The 19,090-nt window shown below is 33.7% G+C and overlaps 2 protein-coding genes across 6 annotated transcripts; one reads left to right on the forward strand and one right to left on the reverse strand.

Annotated features, from left to right (window-relative positions):
* Positions 1–6,650: 6,650 nt before the first annotated feature.
* Positions 6,651–13,516, forward strand: LOC149480995 (short-chain dehydrogenase/reductase family 16C member 6). Of its 2 annotated transcripts, none has more exons than XM_089706066.1 (7): positions 6,651–6,773; positions 9,780–10,063; positions 11,456–11,571; positions 11,886–12,005; positions 12,250–12,411; positions 12,677–12,876; positions 13,191–13,516. In XM_089706066.1, the coding sequence occupies exons 2-7, from the start codon at positions 9,793–9,795 to the stop codon at positions 13,285–13,287; spliced, it is 966 nt and encodes a 321-aa protein (XP_089562192.1). In that variant the 5' UTR covers positions 6,651–6,773; positions 9,780–9,792; the 3' UTR covers positions 13,288–13,516. The 2 variants fall into 2 exon arrangements, with proteins under 2 accessions (XP_089562192.1, XP_089562193.1); XM_089706067.1 differs by having other exon boundaries at positions 6,669–6,769.
* Positions 13,517–13,634: 118 nt separating this feature from the next.
* On the reverse strand, positions 13,635–19,063 carry LOC149480996 (chitinase domain-containing protein 1). Of its 4 annotated transcripts, none has more exons than XM_089706060.1 (7): positions 18,919–19,063; positions 15,787–16,073; positions 15,515–15,695; positions 15,135–15,341; positions 14,636–14,797; positions 14,262–14,499; positions 13,635–13,818 (listed from the first exon to the last, which is right to left on the reverse strand). In XM_089706060.1, exons 2-7 carry the CDS (start codon positions 16,039–16,041, stop codon positions 13,677–13,679), a joined length of 1,185 nt encoding a protein of 394 aa, XP_089562186.1. In that variant the 5' UTR covers positions 16,042–16,073; positions 18,919–19,063; the 3' UTR covers positions 13,635–13,676. The 4 variants fall into 4 exon arrangements, with proteins under 4 accessions (XP_089562186.1, XP_089562189.1, XP_089562187.1 ...); XM_089706063.1 differs by having other exon boundaries at positions 15,787–15,997; positions 18,872–19,011; XM_089706061.1 differs by lacking the exon at positions 18,919–19,063 and adding an exon at positions 18,872–18,890.
* Positions 19,064–19,090: the final 27 nt, after the last annotated feature.

Raw genomic sequence — 19,090 nt, forward strand, 5'->3', positions numbered from 1 at the left:
GACCCTTCCCCCTTAAACATTATAAATTTTGATTGATAACAAATTTTGATATTAGAAAATTTATTTTTTTATTTTTGTAATAAAATTTAAATATTAGCGCTCATGTTGAAAAAAATAAATATGTCAAGTTACAATTTATTGTAATAAATATATATATACACTAGCGGTCCGCCCCGGCTTCGCCCGTGGTACATTTGAAAAATAGATGTTGCCCGATTCTCAGACTTACCCGATATGCACAGAAAATTTCATGAGAATCGGTCCACCCGTTTCGGAGGAGTATGCAGACTAACATTGTGACACGAGAATTTTATATATAAGATTTAAATGTCTGTATATTTACTAATACGAAATAAATGACTTCTATCATTACAAAATTGAAAAAAAAAAGTCGAGAGAACGAATAAAATCAGTAAAAATTTTTAATGAACGGCGAACGTCACGCTGCCGTAGACCCCCTGTCCCCCCTTGTCACATCTTGTCACACTCGCGAACACCCCTCCCCCCTCCTTGTATGCGAACGTATTTTATGAACGGCCCCTAAGCGATAAGGTCACCTTTTGTACTTTACGTCCTTAGAGCATGGTTTAATGCTCTAAGTTTACGTCCAATCTGTATTAACAATAAATTATATGTTAAATGGTGTTAACAATAAATAATTAAATTAATAAATATATTATGAATTGTGATACTACGTAAGTACGTAGGTACTACCTCTTTAATTCCATAAACATTGTAATTAACATTAGGTGCGTATAAATTAAGCGCGGCAGCCGCGCGAGCCAATGTTCGACCAGAGTTGACGTTCATTTGCTGCGCGAGCCAATATGTAGATATATTTTAAGTTGAACGTAGTTGCCGCGCGCGGCAGGCGATCCATCACGAACATCTCTTCTGTAGGACGCCAAAAGTGTAGTCATTTTCTTTTTTAAGTCAGGAATAGGTATATCCATTTTCTTACTGATTTCTACCCACGCATCATACCTCAGCGATTTATTGTGGTATTGGGAGGATTTGCTGTTCCACAAAAATTCATTAGCGCCATACAATTGTATTAGTAAACGGCACTTTTCGTTGTCCATTTTTACGTATACGCCGCGCGAGCCGAATCACCAAAACTACAAACCGTCCACACGGCGCGCGAGCGAACGCCTGAAGCTCCTTTGATGCGGTCTCAAAAACCGACAGTGAGCGGATCGCCCCGCGGCACGTTCGAGCGCGGCAATGTTCGCGTCGCCGCGCGCGGCGATCCCGTCTATATAGTGCGCGGCCGCCGCGCGCGCCTATGTTCGATGGTTTGCCGCGCTTAGTTTATACGCGGCTTAAGACTCGTTTTCTCAGGGTCTCATAGAAAAAAATTCGTTTAGCAAAAACTAAACAAACAGGTTCGCAAAGTAATAAGTTTAAATATTTTGGTAAAATAATTCAATATTCTTGATGAGGTTATTAGTGTTAAGTTTAGGTAAGTATTACCACGCATTTTCATAATATAAATAATAATGTATACTTTTTTGTCAGTACATAATATTGTAATTTACATAGATATATAATATATATTACCTAATATAGGTAATTATTTCTAACAAAACTTTTTTCTAACTTTTTGTCCATTACCTATACAATGTTTCGGATATATCCTTGATATATCCAACTAACTCAATAGATTTCAAAAATTGCTAATAGGATTTAAATAATTTTTGGTTTGCGAGATACCTACCTGGTGCATTCAATAAGTACCTAGCCTCATCGCCAGAGGGCGCTATTGTTTCAAAATAGGTTTACCACAGTGTAGCTCATTCTTTTTTAATTATTTTTTTTTAATTTTCATTCAAATCCCTTCATTTGTTTTAATTTGACAACCTATGGAAGCGAACGTGTCGATCGGTTTTACAAAAATGGAAAAAGAGCAATATCGTTCGGTGATTCGATTCCTATTTTTGGACGGGATAGAGCGCATCGAAATCAAAGACCGCTTGGATGCTGTGTACGGTGACTCTTCTCCATCGATAGCCACCGTCAAGAATTGGTTCAACGAGTTTGCACGTGGCCGTACGTCGGTTTTTGATGAACCACGTCCAGGTGCACCAAAACAGCTGCTACGGAGGAAAACATTAAAAAAATCCATGATCTCGTATTGACAGATCGCCGATTGAAGGTTCGGGAGCTAGCTGGGACTGTAGGCATTTCAGAAAGAACAGTGCATCATATTCTTCACGAGGAACTCGGCATGAGAAAGCTGTCGGCGCAATGGGTGCCGCATTTACTCACACCGGAAAACAAGCGCAACCGTGAGTCCACATCGGAGACGTGTTTGGCGCTGTTTAAGCGGAGTCCAGGGGAGTTTTAGTCGTTTTGTGACCGTCGATGAAACCTGGAATCACTGTTACACACCAGAGACCAAGGAGCAATCAAAACAATGGATCCAGACCGGGGAACGTGCTCCAAAGAAGGCGAAAACTGTAAAATCGGCCGGAAAAGTTATGGCCACCGTTTTCTGGGATTCACAAGGAGTTGTCTACATCGATTACCTCGAGAAGGGTAAACCAATTACAGGGCTTTACTATGCCGATTTATTGGGCCGATTCGACGCCGAATTAAAGAAAAAACGACCCCATCTGGCTGAGAAAAAGGTGCTGTTTCACCACGACAACGCACCGGTTCACACGTCTGCCGTTGCCATGGCCAAATTGGTCGAATTACGCTACGAATTGCTGCCTCATCCACCGTATTCTCCAGATTTGCCCCCTGGTGACTTCTTTCTGTTTCCTAATCTGAAAAAATCCCTCGCCGGGAAAAGATATGGATCAAATGAGGAGGTCATCGCTGCCACGGAGGCCTATTTTGAAGAGTTTGAGAAAACCTATTTTTCAGACGGGTTAAAAAAGTTGGAGCATCGCTGGGCTAAGTGTATCGAACTAAAAGGAGACTATGTTGATAAATAAATTGCCACTTTTCCAAAATTTTCGTATACTTTTTGTAGGCTAAGTATTTATTGAATCGCCCTCGTATCTATACCTATCAGGATACCCATTACCTATCTGATTAGAATAAAAACCGTTGAAAATTTAAGAAAAACTAATTCAAATCATGAAACCGGGCGGAGCTGGAGCGAGCAGCAACATTATGTTGTGTTGTAGAAAAGGGGAAAGACGTTTGATGATGATGATGATTTAGATTTTCTCGACTTCAAAAAAGAGGAAATTATACTATTTTCCACTATATTATATTTGATGTTCTGTCACTTACTTGATTGCAATGTAATTTGTTAAAAAGTTCGTAGATTTGCTCTGTAAATATAACAAGCGATAGGTACCTCCAATAAGGTCGGATCCATACATTATGATTAATTAATTATTGAATATTTATTTTACCCTTTTTGTGCAGAATAACTGTTGAAGGAAATATTCTCACATATTACATACATATTTATACAATGGAACAAACTTAGCCTGTGTCCGCACAGCGCGCGAGCCGCGAGCGGTATTTCACCGCGCAGTTTTTATTCTCACATCTCCATTTTGCAACAGAGAGCGCCATCTATCGTAAATATTGAGATTTAACCGCAAGCATTCTATTTCTATACTCGAACCTGCAATTTGAATTCAGGTAATACATGTTACGCCTACGTTCTAATAGATGGCGCTATTTAAAATAAAAATTAAAAATTGATTTTTTCAATATTAATTTATCTCTCGGAGCAATTAACAAGCCTTGATAATTGCTCCGAGATTTATCTATTGTATACGTAGTATATTATTATTAGTCTGTGCTATGGTCTAGTCACTAGTGAACTAGTGCATGCACAAGTGCATGGAATAGTACCTAAGTGTAGTAACACAAATTAATGCGATCTCTTGTTCCATAGATAGTGAAACGCTTTTGAATAGCTTTTCTTCTTCTTCTTTTTTCAAATGGCAACTCCCGATCCCAGTGAGGACGGGGATAGCTTTTGATAACATTTCATCAATTCATTATTCAATGTCAGCAATTCACGCACAGACACGCATCCTCGGAAGAACCATGACTTTTTTGTTCAATTTAATAAAAACAAATACCAACAAGATACTTACAAAGTATTTCAACCCACTCTGGTGGAATGTAATAACAAACGATTATGCTAATTGTATATTTTAGTTTGAGCATAGCTAAAGCACTCGGGGCTTTCAAATCAGTTAGTTTCGACAGCAACTGGAACAATTACAACACAAGAGGTATATTTTGAACAAATTATCTAACCAATGGAAAAACAACTCTATGGGATAATATACTGTATCATATATACATCATGAGTTAAACAAGTAGCAACAAAACAAATAGATAAATAAATTATGTTAAATTCAAATATTTTGAGGGTAGATTGTTGTAAAATACTTAGAATTTTTTTTTCAAAATAACCGGGTAGATAATTATGTAAACGCTTTATTTTCTTAAATACTAGTAAGATATATTAATTTCTTGAATGTAATACTATGACTAATATTATAAACTCGATTCTAACTCTCTGATACGCTTTCACGCCTTGACCACTGGATCAATTTTGATGATATTTGGATCTGAGATAGACTAAAGAAAACAACAAACAAACGCTCAAACAAATACAGTAGAACTTTATCACAATAGGTTCAACAAAAGAATATCTTTCCATACCAGTATAGTAATCGATTATATTTAAATCAAGCGTTACTAATACAACATCAATACCACAGTCAATAGGTACTATTATTGTCGGAAGACATTATCTGTTCATCGCAGAATATATTTGCATAATGCAATAATTGCACTTTGCTAGTTTTGAATAACAATTGACTTTATAGCCTTTTTTATGGTAACTACTTACTAATAATAATTATTTGTAAGTAGTACCTAGTAGTAGTAAACGTCAAAACACTTCCAAATTATGCAGTGTAGGCTTACAACAAAAAATTTAGAGTGTAGAGTTGTCTGTGGTAGAATAGGTATATTAAAAGTATTGCAGCAAAGATAAGACTAAAACATTATATTCCTGCACCCTCTTATATATTATGACTAGCTATTGCCCGCGGCCTCGCTTGCGTTAAGAAGTATTGTGGTATTATTTTAAATTAAAATTAGGTACGGTCTATCGGTTTTTTTTTATTATATCCCCTTGGAGGAAGAATTCATCAAAATTCTTTCTTAGCGGATGCCTACGTCATAACATCTAATTCATACAAACTTCCATCCCCTATTTTATCCCCTATATAGGGTTAGAATTTATCAGAATCCTTTCTAAGGGGTAGCCTACGTCATAGTAGCTTTATGCATAAGTCTCAGCCTGATCGGTTAAAAATTGACAAAGTTTCATATATGTACCTACAATTTCATCCCATATTTCATCGCCTTAGGGGTAGAATAATTTATCAAAATCCTTTCTTAGAGGATGCCTATGTCCTAACATTACCTGTATGCCAAATTTCAGCCCGATCGGTGGTTCAGTGGTTTGTATTTCGATTATCTTAGAGAATTTCGTGAAGAATAATCAGATCATTTATGACAAACTAATCTAAATTATTCCTTTTATTACTTTACAAGAATATAAAATGAAAAAGCAAGGACGTAGTTAATTAATTATTATTATGCAATTAATTTCGTCAAATTGCACAATATTATGTTGTTTTTTGGTAATATACTTATACAGATAGATTGTACCTAAAGCACAGAATAATAACTAGTCGAAAGCGACTTTATAAAGAACTTTGATAAAAATATATGTATTAGGTCTATACTCATCCCTACACCTACCTGCATACTCTACTCTTATTTTACTTTCTCTTAAATACAGTAAGTTATAGGTCTATAAATTGCGTTGAAGCAAGGAAAAAACATGCCAAATGTAAACAATATATCTACAAGTCTACAATATTTTTCGTTAATATTCATTCACGTACAATAAACCATTTTTAGTAGGCCAATTGCATTATTTATGAAGATCATAGAAAAATTGCAAAATCCTATATGTAACAAATGAAATAAGATTGCATAATTAGGTAGTTAATTATTTTATAAATAAAAGGAAACCTAATAATGTATCTATCAAGCACTTAACGACTATCTAAATGGTGGCCTGTAAGTACGAGTATATGTATAAAATAAAGTAGAGAATAGAGAAATACTTATTAGAGTACCTAAATAAAATAAAATGGTAGAGTTTTAATTTGTGCGTCAATAGATCCGATCAGCAACATTCATATATTATGTATGTACTTACTTAGTTAAAGAAAATACGCTGAACTCATGAAATGATTGTATTGTCACCTCTCCTTGATAAGCACATAAAATTTGAAATCTTTCCGTTAAAAGTGGGTCAAAATCGACTCTAAAAGAATCGGTTACATAACTTACATATACAAACATACAGATGAAGCTAATAGAAGCATGCTAATAAGCTTTCAATTGACTATCACATAACTTTTCCGTTGTATATTTACTATAATTTCTCTTTTCAACTAATCTTGTTAGTTGTTACATAGTACAATCTTACTAACATCACGTAAACTACACACATACGTAGGTATTCTTATTAGTCCCGCAATCCATTTTGTCTTATAAGAACTATCCCAAAAGTTTCCTTGAAACCGGGATCATTGGCTTCCAGGTTCTTGTGGACAAAAAATATTAGATGCAAATCAAACTTCGAAGTACCGTTATGGAGAAAGCCTCAGAGTAGAGCACAGTTGTAGGCCAACCGACGGCCGTAGTACGCGTTGATTGTGAAGTGAACAACTTTATGTACTATTATTTATATAGAGAGGTACGTGTTTAATATTAGAGTGTGGAGTAGAGAAAAAAATATATCTTTGATTGATATTTTCACAGATATTTTTCTGTTTTTATTATAGTGAATTTATGATAATAAATTGTAGGTATTACAATGCGAGATAACTCTACATTTTTCTGTCAATTAGTATAGAGATTTGTATTTGTTTTGGTGATAGCTTTAGTAAAAATATTATATATTTCAGGATTTATTCAAAAATAAAAAAAAAGTAATTTTACCGTTCTTATAGTCAATTATATTTATTGCCATAAACGTTTATCGGTAAATTGAAAAACAACTTTCTTTTAGACAACCTAACTTTCTATATTATACTCACTAACAGCATGTACCTATGCATAAAAATCCGCCAAAAGCATATAAATGAAAACAGAATGATACATTCTCATCTCGTAGAAATAGTCGATATCTCATTATATTAGAAAAAATACTCGCTATAGGTATACAGAGGAAGATTTTTCATTTGGGCATCTATCATAAAAAATGGTAGATATATGTCGGAACTCGGAAGGCATTTTGACCTCATCGAAAATATTTTTCTATGAAAAAAATATTCTCGAAAATACTTTTAAAACAAAAACATCATCATCTCAATATATCCTTTATACAGGGTGTCCCAAAAAGTAGTGATGAACGGAAGCTGGGAGGTAGAGAACCAAGAGGGCTATCCGAATCACCCCCATGTGTGTTATGCGAATTTTCGTATTTTCGGAGTTATGACGTTTTTTTTCAATTTTTCATCTATCGCCGAGAACGATGAGATTTTTATTTATGGTGACGTGAATTAATGCGCTAGATGCTTGATTTTTTTTGTGTGCTAAGCTGAAAGATAGGCCAATTCAGTAAGGTAACATTTACTATCGTTAGATCTTCGAATGGAATAAAAAAAAGAATTTAATGCCAAGAAAGATAAAATTACCCAGTATGTTCATAACTTCAAAGGCCCATAAAAAAATAAAATCACATAAAAAAGGTTTTCCATTTGGCTTTTAAAAACTTCCTCTATCGATCAGGTAGCTACCCTAAAAATTTCATTTTATTATTCAGAAGGCTTCAATAAAAAAAATTGAAATCTAAATGTGGTAAGTGCATAATTTTTATTAACTTGATGATCATTAAAAGTAATAAATAGGTGTTTAATTACCAGAATTTTTTTAAAATAGCCCCGCTGTTGCTCAATGCAAGTGCGACATCACCGTAAAAAGTTGTCTTTTAAATGTCTGAATGCTCTTTTATCATTTTTAATGGTTTCTTCTGCTACTATGAATTTCCGGGTTATTTCGTCCAAATTGTGGCAGTCTCTCGTCTTTGTAGTATCCCCACGTAAAAAAATCAATAGGGTTTATGTCCGGAGATCGTGGAGGCCAGGCTAAAGGGCAAAAATACCCTGAAAGATGGATTGGTCGTTGCAGCCTGCGCATGCGCCGGTGACGCCTGCTTTAAAGCCTGGCCTCCACGGTCCCTCGACCTAAACCCCATTGATTTGTTTCAATGGGGATACTAAAAAGACCTCGGCTACTTGAGAGAATGCCACAATTTGGACGAAATAACCCGGAAATTCATAGTAGCAGAAGAAACCATTAAAAATGATAAAAGAGCATTCAAGACAACTTTTTACGGTGATGTCGCACTTGCATTGAGCAACAGCGGGGCTATTTTAAAAAAATTCTGGTAATTAAACACCTATTTATTGGTTTTAATGATCATCATGTTAATAAAAATTTTGCACTTACCACATTTAGATTTCAATTTTTCGATTGAAGCCTTCTGAATAATAAAATGAAATTTTTAGAGTAGCTACCTGATCGATAGAGCAAGTTTTTAAAAGCCAAATGGAAAACCTTTTTTATGTGATTTTATTTTTTTATGGGCCCTTGAAGTTATGAACATACTGGGAAATGTTATCTTTCTTGGCATTTAATTCTTTTTTTTATTCCATTCGAAGATCTAACGATAGTAAATGTTACCTTACTGAATTGGCCTATCTTTCAGCTTATCACACAAAAAAAAATCAAGCATCTTCCGCAATAATTGACGTCACCATGAGTGAAAATCTCATCGTACTCGGCGATAGATGAAAAATTGAAAAAAACGTCATAACTCCGAAAATACGAAAAATCGCATAACATACATGGGGGTGATTCGGATAGCCCTCTAGGTCCTCTGCCTCCCAGCTTCAGTATATCACTACTTTTTGGGACACCCTGTATACCTATATATATTTTAGTGGGTGTGTTGAAATTAAGTACTTAAAATAAAAGTACCTAATAGACCAATATTTCAAATATGTAATACTATTAGACGAAGTAAACAAATAACCACTAGCATTCTTTTACTTGTAGAGCTAGGCGCCTAAATCAGTGAAGGCTGTAACTGACCTTTCCTAAGTTGGCTGCATGCATTTATAATGCTCAAATTTATCCAGACGTATCTATCAATCTACATTATCAATATAGTCTTAAAATTATACATATTGATTTAAACCCAAAAATACTAAAGATAATTTGAATTTACATTGGATATTTTTTTGGAAAGTTGATTGACTGTCAGTGGTGCAATAGGTTCCGAAGCGAAGCGCTTTCATACATTAATTCATTTGATGTTTATCTGTAATGATTAAATACTGTTACATAAATAATGTTAATAAGTCTACAAGGCCTCCTTGCTTAATCATTCTACCACCACTAATAGATGCTGCTCTACGCTCTACCACTCTACAACAACGTATACTTAGGCGGTAGGCCTACACTAGTATTATTATAGTCTTAGGATAGACTGACATGACGTCTAAAAATATGAATTAAAATAAATTAGTCGTAACATTAAAGTATACGTTAGTTTTTAAACCATTAACTAGGTACACAAAAAATATTTTGGTAGATTAGATATAACTAGGTACTATACATAGCGAAACGTAATATTTTTAAGAAAAAACAAATATCGCCATTTATGTTCATATCTTTATCATTTCATTTTCTAATTTCAGTATAATTTCAAACATGATGACAGACAGCAAAATGAAGAAGCCATCTCAAGTGGCGAGCATATTTGACATCGCGAAGGATACTGTCCTGTTCCTTGTATTATCATGTTACTACATTCTTGAATCTTTATTCTGGACGTTAGTTCCTAATGCTATCAGACCTATGAAGAGTTTGAAAGGGGATGTAGTCCTCGTCACAGGAGGAGGGGGAGGAGTGGGGAGACAATTAGCGGTAAAGTTGGCTCGGCTGGGTGCTAAGGTCGTAGTTTGGGATATAAATGAAGAAGGTAAGATTTTATGCAAAAAATATAGATATTAGCTAGAGTCATAGTTAGGCAATATATAGAGCCGAGTAAAAGAATGAATGTAAAATATTATTTCTTGGTGTTCGTTTCGGTATTCTGCTATAAATATCTACCCAAGAAAGTTATAATAATTGCACACTTATTTTCTTTACTTTCTAAATAAATACTCCTGTGAAATACTCTGATCGTTTACTACCTACTTATTTTTTATGTCAGACGTCAGTACCTATACTAAATAAAATGGAAAAGTATCAATGTCCATTGGCTTTATTTATGAGAAAAACCAAGAGAAAAACAAACGGCAATATTAGGTAATTATGAGGTGCAACATGAATAGAGATACGTCTTGGCACATAATAAATATTCATAGACCATTCTCAAGACGTAAACACCAAACACACCGTGAATAATTAAGTAAAGAAGTCAACTGTCAACAAGAAGATAATATGTACCTACTTAATCATAAATGAATATTTTAACCCTTGGGTAGGTATTTAAACTTTGACTTTTTAAACCATTTCACTAAGTTACGCAATGCAATACTCATGTTGTAAGAGAAAATAAATGGGTTTATTAGGTCTTGGTATCACAATGCCTATTTTAATATTCAGAATGGGTATTTAAGTACCAGTTAAGTAAGGTTCTATTGAATCCATGCCAGCTTTATTAGACTTCAATGCGACTTAAGTATTTATTAAATTACCTTTTTGACCCGACGTTCCGATCTCTTCGGTGAGCGCGAGCGCGGTCATGGCTAAAGCATTTAAACTCTGTTAATTATATAGAGGTAATCTTTAATTTCATGCACATTTCAAATAGTCGCGTAAAATCCAACGAAAAATTATTAAGATAATTTTCAAGCATTTTCATTTTGTAACAATATACACTACATATACATATTGCACGCCTCATAAGCGAAGCGTTGAGGTGGGTACTACTATCACTTCGCGCAAAACATCTGATTTTTCAAACTTAAAATGTCTTTATGTATCATACATTGCACTTGTAAGATAATACATACACACACATATTAAGAAAAAACACTATTTTTAACGTTCATGATATTTTTGATGTCATTTTGTTATTTAAACTAGTTAAAAAACAGTTTAAAAAAGTTCTGTCTTGGACGTCCGTGTGTCTGTATGTGCGGATCCTTTTTCTTGTTAACACGATAGCGACCGAAATACTTTACTAATCGAGTCTTTTTTTTTCTCTTACGCTTGAGTATGCTCAGGAATAGAACCCTTTCATTTTTCAGGGTCTGATTCGATGTGGTTTAATTGTTATTAAATAAACAAAAATAATAATTAATAAATATTTATTAAAAAAAAATTATGAGGCGTGCACTTTTGGATTTTCCAAATTATTTTTCAGCATTACGAAAAACATGCAACGCCGTTAGAGATGAAGGATATGAAATATCCAGCATTGTAGTCGATTTAGCAGATCGGGCCGCAGTTTATAAAGCAGCTGAAAAAGTAAAAAAAGAGGTAAGATATATTAGAGGGATAATAACATAATATCATTTCTCATTTCGTAATGTACGAGTATGGCAATCGTCATTAGAGCGTCTAACAGTTAAGTGCTATAACCACAAGTCAACGTAGTCTATAATTCGTTCGAAAGGTTAGTTCACTTTTAAGATTTTAATAATAACTTTATTTCTAATGAGCCCGTTAACCTTGCAAGTTGTTTTTCGATACGGCAACAATCATTAACGATAGCAACGAGTCGTAAAATGAATAATAAATTTTAAGTATGATATAACTAATTTGTAAGAAATATCAATGAACATCTATTTCAGGTGGGAAAGGTGGATGTTTTAATAAACAATGCGGGTGTTGTTTTCGGGGAAACTCTACTTGAGCTCAATGATACCGCCATAGAAACTACCTATAAAGTCAACATTCTATCCCATTACTGGGTAAGTACTAAGTATAATGACTCCATCGTCAAATCAAAAAACAATATTTCATTAAGACGTACCTACTTATAGAAAAATTACCATAAGAAAAATCCCTCTGGAAACTAAGAAAAGAAATATCTATCCACCTCGATTTGGCAGGACACATAAGGCTGATCAGCTACTTGTCCTTAAAGACATCGCGATCAGTGAAACAATGCATTTTATTATTTTTCTGTGTAAATAAAAAATATTTTCTTTTCAGACGGTAAAAGCTTTTCTTCCAGACATGATAGAGACAGGAAAGGGACACATCGTTACTGTAGGATCAGTGGCTGGTCTGTTGGGAACATACCGGTGTACTGACTATAGCGCGACTAAATTCGCAACTGTGGGCTTTCACGAGAGTCTGTTTACTGAATTGAGGGTAATTTTATTATTTGATTTACATGAATATGCACTTGGTTATGTGAATAATTGCTCACAATTATTCCCCTAAGATATTTTTAATGAATATAAAAAATTGCTCGCGAGTCCGGATTCGAACCCACGGCCACGTCTATCGCGGATCGCCGTACCGTGGCAACGCCCAGCCTCTCAGTGGACTATAATATATACATATTATAACAATAACAACATATAACAAAAAAAAATAGTTTTTGTATTTTTTCATTTCAAACATTTTTTTTCAGGCTCATGGCCACAACACAATCCAAGCAACACTAGTATGCCCATACTACATAAACACGGGCATGTTCGACGGAGTCACCCCGCGCCTAATGCCAATGCTCGAACCAGACTATGTGGCGGAGACTATGATCGACTCCATACGGAAGAACGAGGTTAATTGCATCATGCCTGGTTCAGTTAGATACCTACTGCCTCTTAAATGGTAAGATCTGAATTTATACGATTTATATAACTACAAACTAGTTTGTGACGATAACTTTATTCTTACTGCTTTATTCTTTATGCTTCATCCTCTACTGTTATTAAAATAAAAGCGAGTTATTTAAATTTTGCGCACCATGGTTATCAACTGCTTTTCAGCAAATTTTTACCATGTATACGGGGCTTTATAAACATGCTGTTATTTCAACATAAAAACTTTCACTTAAAAATATTAACGACTCGACTCTACATTTTTTTCTGTTACAATGATTGTAAATTTTTTTTAATTATTTATTGTTTATATTGTAATTTCAGCCTTCTCCCAGCAAAAATGTGTTGGGATTTGATGCACAGAGTAATGAAGGGGCCACAATCTATGATGGAACTGAAAAAGAAGCCACAAGCAGCCTAAGGCAAAACTCTGTTGTGCGAAAATGTGTTTTATGGCATAGGGCATTAAAGTATTAAGTTGAACAACATTTTAATATGTGTTTTGTTAGGATGAGGTAGTTTCTTTGTAAATAAAATTGATTATAGACTATTCAAATTCAAAGACTGATGTCTTCTGATCGAATTATTACGTTGTAGCGCGTAGTTTTAAGTTTTTATTTAAAAAATAAAAATTTTCATTTTTCCACAAAGTTTTTTTCTTCCTCCTCTATATTCAACTGCCCTATCAAAAAAAACATACTTGTAAAACGTCAAGTTCGATAAATTCTCATTCTAATAAAGATAAGTTTTTAAATACAAACACACAAAAAGAGGAGATAATTTAATTAAACCTAGAAGTAATATCACATTTCAAAATAAGTCGTAAAAATAATCTAATCCTTGGCCGAGCTCCCAAATGGCTACTCCAGTACCAAATTCTTTTGCAAGATCCAGTCTCTTTTGAATAGAGTATAGAGTTGGGAAGAATACCTTTTTCGCACCTTGTGATGTCCTGGGAAATAAAAAATTCTATATTAAGTAATTGTTTATGACGTCAGACGTGATATATTCCATTGAAAAGGTAAGTATGTACTGAAAGGAAATTCAAGAATATTTCTAATTGAATAACAAAATATTGAAGTAGCTGCAGACGCAAGCAACTGCTTTGTAGCATTTATTTTAATTATTGTAATGACAATTAATTTATTATCATTCTATTAAATAGACTTATTTCTCATAATTATAAAATGTATATTTATTAATACTTTTTATATTCGACTAGCGGTCCGCCCCGGCTTCGCCCGTGGTACATATTTACGTTTTCTCTACATAAGAACCATCCTCGTACTTCAAGGAATATAATAAAAAAAGAATTATCGAAATCGGTTCAGCCGTTCTCGAGTTATGCGCTTACCAACACATTTTGCGATTCATTTTTATATATAAGAAGATTACCTGATTTCAATATAATTTTCAGCTGTATTATTATTGTAAGACAACATCTGATTATTTTTGGCATTTTTCAATAATTCTATGTACTCTGCACCAACGATAGGACCACCTCCATTCGCTGTATAAGAGTTGCCGTAGAAATTTAATCCGAGGAGTATTTTTGATCTTTTTGAGGGATTTTCTTCATTTTCGATTAACTTTTCTAGACACAATCTCATCCAATATAAAGGTGCATTTGGACCTGGAACAAATTTATCATTGTGATGTCAATATCATATCAATAAATTAAAAAAAAAAATATTTCTATGAAATAAAAATCCTACTTTAACAAGGTGAAATAGAAAACAAGTTATGGGTACATATCAAAACCAACTAACCAGGTTTCTGTGGATTTGAGAAATCATATGTCATCACAGAAATAGCTTCCACATACGGATAGACATCATTGTAAGCTTTAATGAAGAATTCATCACTGGGGTATCCTCGGAAAGGTGGGTAGACTAGAATAAGTTTCAAGTCATCTTCACTCATTTCTAAACCTGTGAAAATGTTTTATGATATTCAATAAATTATTAGAAAAACTATATCGATAATATACAGAAGTTGCTGCAACAAACTAAACAAAAGTAATATTCTGTAGCATTTTATTAGTGAAATAATTTGCTAACTAAACAAGGAAAAAACATTTATTTTTTCTGATAACCATTGTATCCGGCAAAACTTAGTCTCATCAAGCATTTTCCTAACATAACATAACAAACAAAATCTCTAGTAAAAGTACTTCAACACCATTATCAACTATTTAAAAATTAGCTCCACTTTAATACCATACAAAAAACAAAAGGAACCCAATAATTGATTACAAGCCAATCTTACCAAACTGTTGGATAAATTTAACAGATTTCTCCACATACTTTCCAATCTGTGAAAGCATTTCTAACACTATACCATCAAAGTTCCACTGTTTGCATGTTTTCTTTACTTCTTCAATGAGCGCCTTTTGCTCAGACAGTGACGATGGTTCTTTGAAAAATGCTTTCAAATCTGATGCTTGCCAGTTTTCAAATAAGAGCCGAGGCATTACTGAAATTAGAAAAAAATTAGTGTAGAACTTATTCCTACCATTGAGTCAAGTCCAATCATTTCAGTGTCAATTCATAAAGTACACACACAGGTACTTTTCTAATAATAATTACTTTAGAAAAATGTTTTACATGGTTGATTTTAATATTTCAAGCATAATTTGAAGTACTTACTTTTTAAATTGCTTGAAACTCCTTTTTGTTTCACTACTTTCATCCAGGCATGGTCAACATCATGCAAACCAGAAATAATGTAAATATTAGGACTCTGTCGCTTGACTTGCAACCAAACTGGTGATATATAATTGAATTTGGGTCCCCACATTTTGGCCACATCGTAGCCTTTGTTATTCCACTGTGAATATAACATTTACAACATTATTGTTATTTGTTAATTGAAAATAGATATTGAGTAAGCTGGTTTTAACTCAATATACAATTCTTACCGGTGTAACAAAACCCAAAACTGCATTGTTAAAGTTACGTGTGTTGACGTTTTGATGGTAGGTAGCGTGATATTTTATGATATCCTTCGCATATGGTGTTTCGACTACCAATTTCCTATCCAATACATTATTTTTTCGTGGACCATCTTGCGGTTTTACACCTTTCTGTGACTTTTTATCAGCCGGCGGTGATAGTGTGGCAAAGCAAACACTGAGCATAAAAAGTACTTGTATTATTGTAGAAAGGCATCTCATCTTTCGGAATATCAATTATTTATCTTTTATGACTAGAATTACACAAATACGAAATAAAATAAAACACCGGCTATTCAAAACGATCTCGATGGCTGAAGCTCTTAGCTTTTTTTAAGTTTTGACTTTTGACAGATATGGTCATCGACGGGCTGTCAAAAATCGTACTTGACACTAACCCCGTTTTCCAATTACAAAGCATAATGCGACTCAGTGCCGCACAATGCCGAATTATGCTGATGCTTAATTGGAACATGAAACGCACCAGCAGGTTGCGCTAAGTTCAGTGTTGAAAAAAAAAATTCAAAGAGTTAGCAATAACCTCATTAATGTGTAAATAAAGTGGTATACATAATAATTGAAAAATATTTACGGTTATTTTAAGTAATTTGGATTTTGATTATTTCATTAACATTTTTTTCATCCATACTTATATTTATTTTTTTTTAACACAATTTGAATTAACTTTGATTATTTCGAAAAAACTACAATGAAACGAAAGCTTTAAATTTTTTTCCATCAATTAATAATTACCAACGATAAATCGATTGCACGCTTGGGTTGTTGAGGAAGTGATTATGAGGAAGAGGAGGAGGAAGAGGAATTTTCACACACAAATTTAGAGGATGCGGATGAGGAAGAGGATATTTTTTTGAGGAAGAGGATGCGGATGAGGAAGCGGAAGAGGAAGCGGATGAGGATGAGGATGATAGGAAATTATAATCAAAATTAAAAAACAAAAACTTTTAAAATTAAAAATTAAAGCATAAGCCATTCTCCTGTCTCTACATATTGATGTTTAAGGTTAGGGGAGGTTAGCTCGCCCGATCGCGAATTTACGAAGCCTGTAAGTACTATTCTATTTGAGTCACGAGCCGGACTCAGATGAGCTTTTGTTTATGCATATTACTCGAAAAAACCCACAGAAAAAACCCAATCTATATCAGTGCCAGAAGCGACATTAGGCGATTTCCACAAAAAAAAAACTAACTGGTACTTAGATATTATTATGTAAGCTTAAACAACTTGTTTGTTTTTTAATTTAAAATCACTTTTGACAAACATTATTTGGTAAAATATGTTTCTTCTGAGTACGAGAGAAAATGTTATATTATTATGTTTAGAGATAAGTGTTAGGCGCATAGGTATATAAATATGGCGGTAAGACTCTACTCTTGTTCGTTAGTAGAGTCCGACTCGTAACTCAAATACATAGTTTAAATAGGCTTTGTAAATTCGCAGCCCGATCGGATCGGCATCCTCATAAATTTCCTCTAAATTTTGAGGAAGCGATAGCGGAAGAGGATTTTTTTATTTTCATTTTTGAGGATGCGGTAACGGTAGAGGAACCCAAAATATTGCGGAACTTCCTCATTATGAGGAAGTGGAAGAGGAATCCTCAACAACCCTATTGCACGCATCAATTCACGCGCATTACTTTTTCTAGTGCTCGATTGTGCGAAGCGTTGCTGTAGTTGGAACATTCAACGTTAAGCATTATGCCGCATAATGCGCTCTAGTGCTGTAATTGTAAAACGGGGTAAATTGCAGATCAAACATATAACCATAATCTAAGCATATATTTTATACGGAATTGACCAGAATAAATTTGTATTTTTCACAGTATTTTTAATAATTTAGGGAGGAGATTTTATAGATATGAAAGATATACATTAAGATATTACGTCTTCTTTTTTAAACTCTCTTTCTCAGTTTATTTACGTATTCAAGTTATTATAAGTCTGTCTAGCTCTATTTATGAATGAATGAATGAATGAAAATACTTTATTTGGACCAAAACAAAGAAACAACACGAAAAAAAACACAGACAAATCAAATACCGTGTACAAAAAAGGCGGCCCTATCGGCTATCGCTAAAACATCGATCTCTTCCAGGCAACCTTTAGTCGACTTATTAGTCGAGGATCTTGAGAATTACTTTTTAATTTTTATGATGAGGATTGAGGTTGATGGTCCACCACACTTATGATCACAGAATAGTATATTGCACGCCTCATAAGCGAAGCGTTGAGGTGGGTACTACTGTCACTTCGCGCAAAATATCTGATTTTTCAAACTTAAAATGTCTTTATGTATCATACATTGCACTTGTAAGATAATACATACACACACATATTAAGAAAAAACACTATTTTTAACGTTCATGATATTTTTGATGTCATTTTTGTTATTTAAACTAGTTAAAAAACAGTTTAAAAAAGTTCTGTCTTGGACGTCCGTGTGTCTGTATGTGCGGATCCTTTTTCTTGTTAACACGATAGCGACCGAAATACTTTACTAATCGAGTCTTTTTTTTTCTCTTACGCTTGAGTATGCTCAGGAATAGAACCCTTTCATTTTTCAGGGTCTGATTCGATGTGGTTTAATTGTTATTAAATAAACAAAAATAATAATTAATAAATATTTATTAAAAAAAAAATTATGAGGCGTGCACTTTTGGATTTTCCAAATTATTTGTGGTATACATTAACGTCGTAAGTTGTAACCTGTATCTGTACAATGCAGCACAATATGAAAATATTGAAGCATATTTCCGTTCTTTCTCTCTCCTGTGTCGAAAATGCGATCACAAGACGGGATTCGAATTATATTTAAAACATATTTTGAATGCTATAAAACTAAATTTTCAAATTCGAGTCTAGGAGAGTCGGTTACATAAAAAACATGTGACATGTCAGTTACATACAAACATACAGGTAAAGCTAATAAAAGCGTTTTAAATAAGTTTTTTTAAGGTAAGAAGGTATTCTTATTTATTACATACTTTTATGTAACACTTCAATTCTCCAATGGAAGTGCTTTTCATACATACCTATACAAAACGTTTGAAAAATTAAAAATATCAAATTTATACATCACCAAGCACAATTATTACGAAGCTATCCAATTAAATAACGTAATACTTGACTATCAACTATCGTTATTCGTAACACTCGTTCTACAAGTTTCAAATGTTCCAAAAACTTTCTTCTGCATCCATCCTTTTTCAATCCTGACTTCCTTGATAGGTTTATATGAGTGACTATAATAA

The sequence above is a fragment of the Colias philodice genome, chromosome 17 (genome assembly GCF_061535455.1).
Source record: "Colias philodice isolate Cphi_HAF_F1 chromosome 17, ilColPhil1 Martin Lab GWU primary, whole genome shotgun sequence".
Taxonomy (NCBI): Eukaryota; Metazoa; Arthropoda; class Insecta; order Lepidoptera; family Pieridae; genus Colias; species Colias philodice.

Coding starts and splice junctions, on each gene's coding strand:
- LOC149480995 (XM_089706066.1), top strand. CDS start 9,793: ATGATGACAGACAGCAAAATGAAGAAGCCATCTCAAGTGGCGAGCATA. Junction 11,572..11,885: donor CTGAAAAAGTAAAAAAAGAG/GTAAGATATATT, acceptor CATCTATTTCAG/GTGGGAAAGGTGGATGTTTT. Junction 12,412..12,676: donor GTCTGTTTACTGAATTGAGG/GTAATTTTATTA, acceptor ATTTTTTTTCAG/GCTCATGGCCACAACACAAT.
- LOC149480996 (XM_089706060.1), bottom strand. CDS start 16,041: ATGAGATGCCTTTCTACAATAATACAAGTACTTTTTATGCTCAGTGTT. Junction 15,342..15,514: donor AGTTTCAAGCAATTTAAAAA/GTAAGTACTTCA, acceptor TTCTAATTTCAG/TAATGCCTCGGCTCTTATTT. Junction 14,500..14,635: donor CTCAAATCCACAGAAACCTG/GTTAGTTGGTTT, acceptor AATTTGTTCCAG/GTCCAAATGCACCTTTATAT.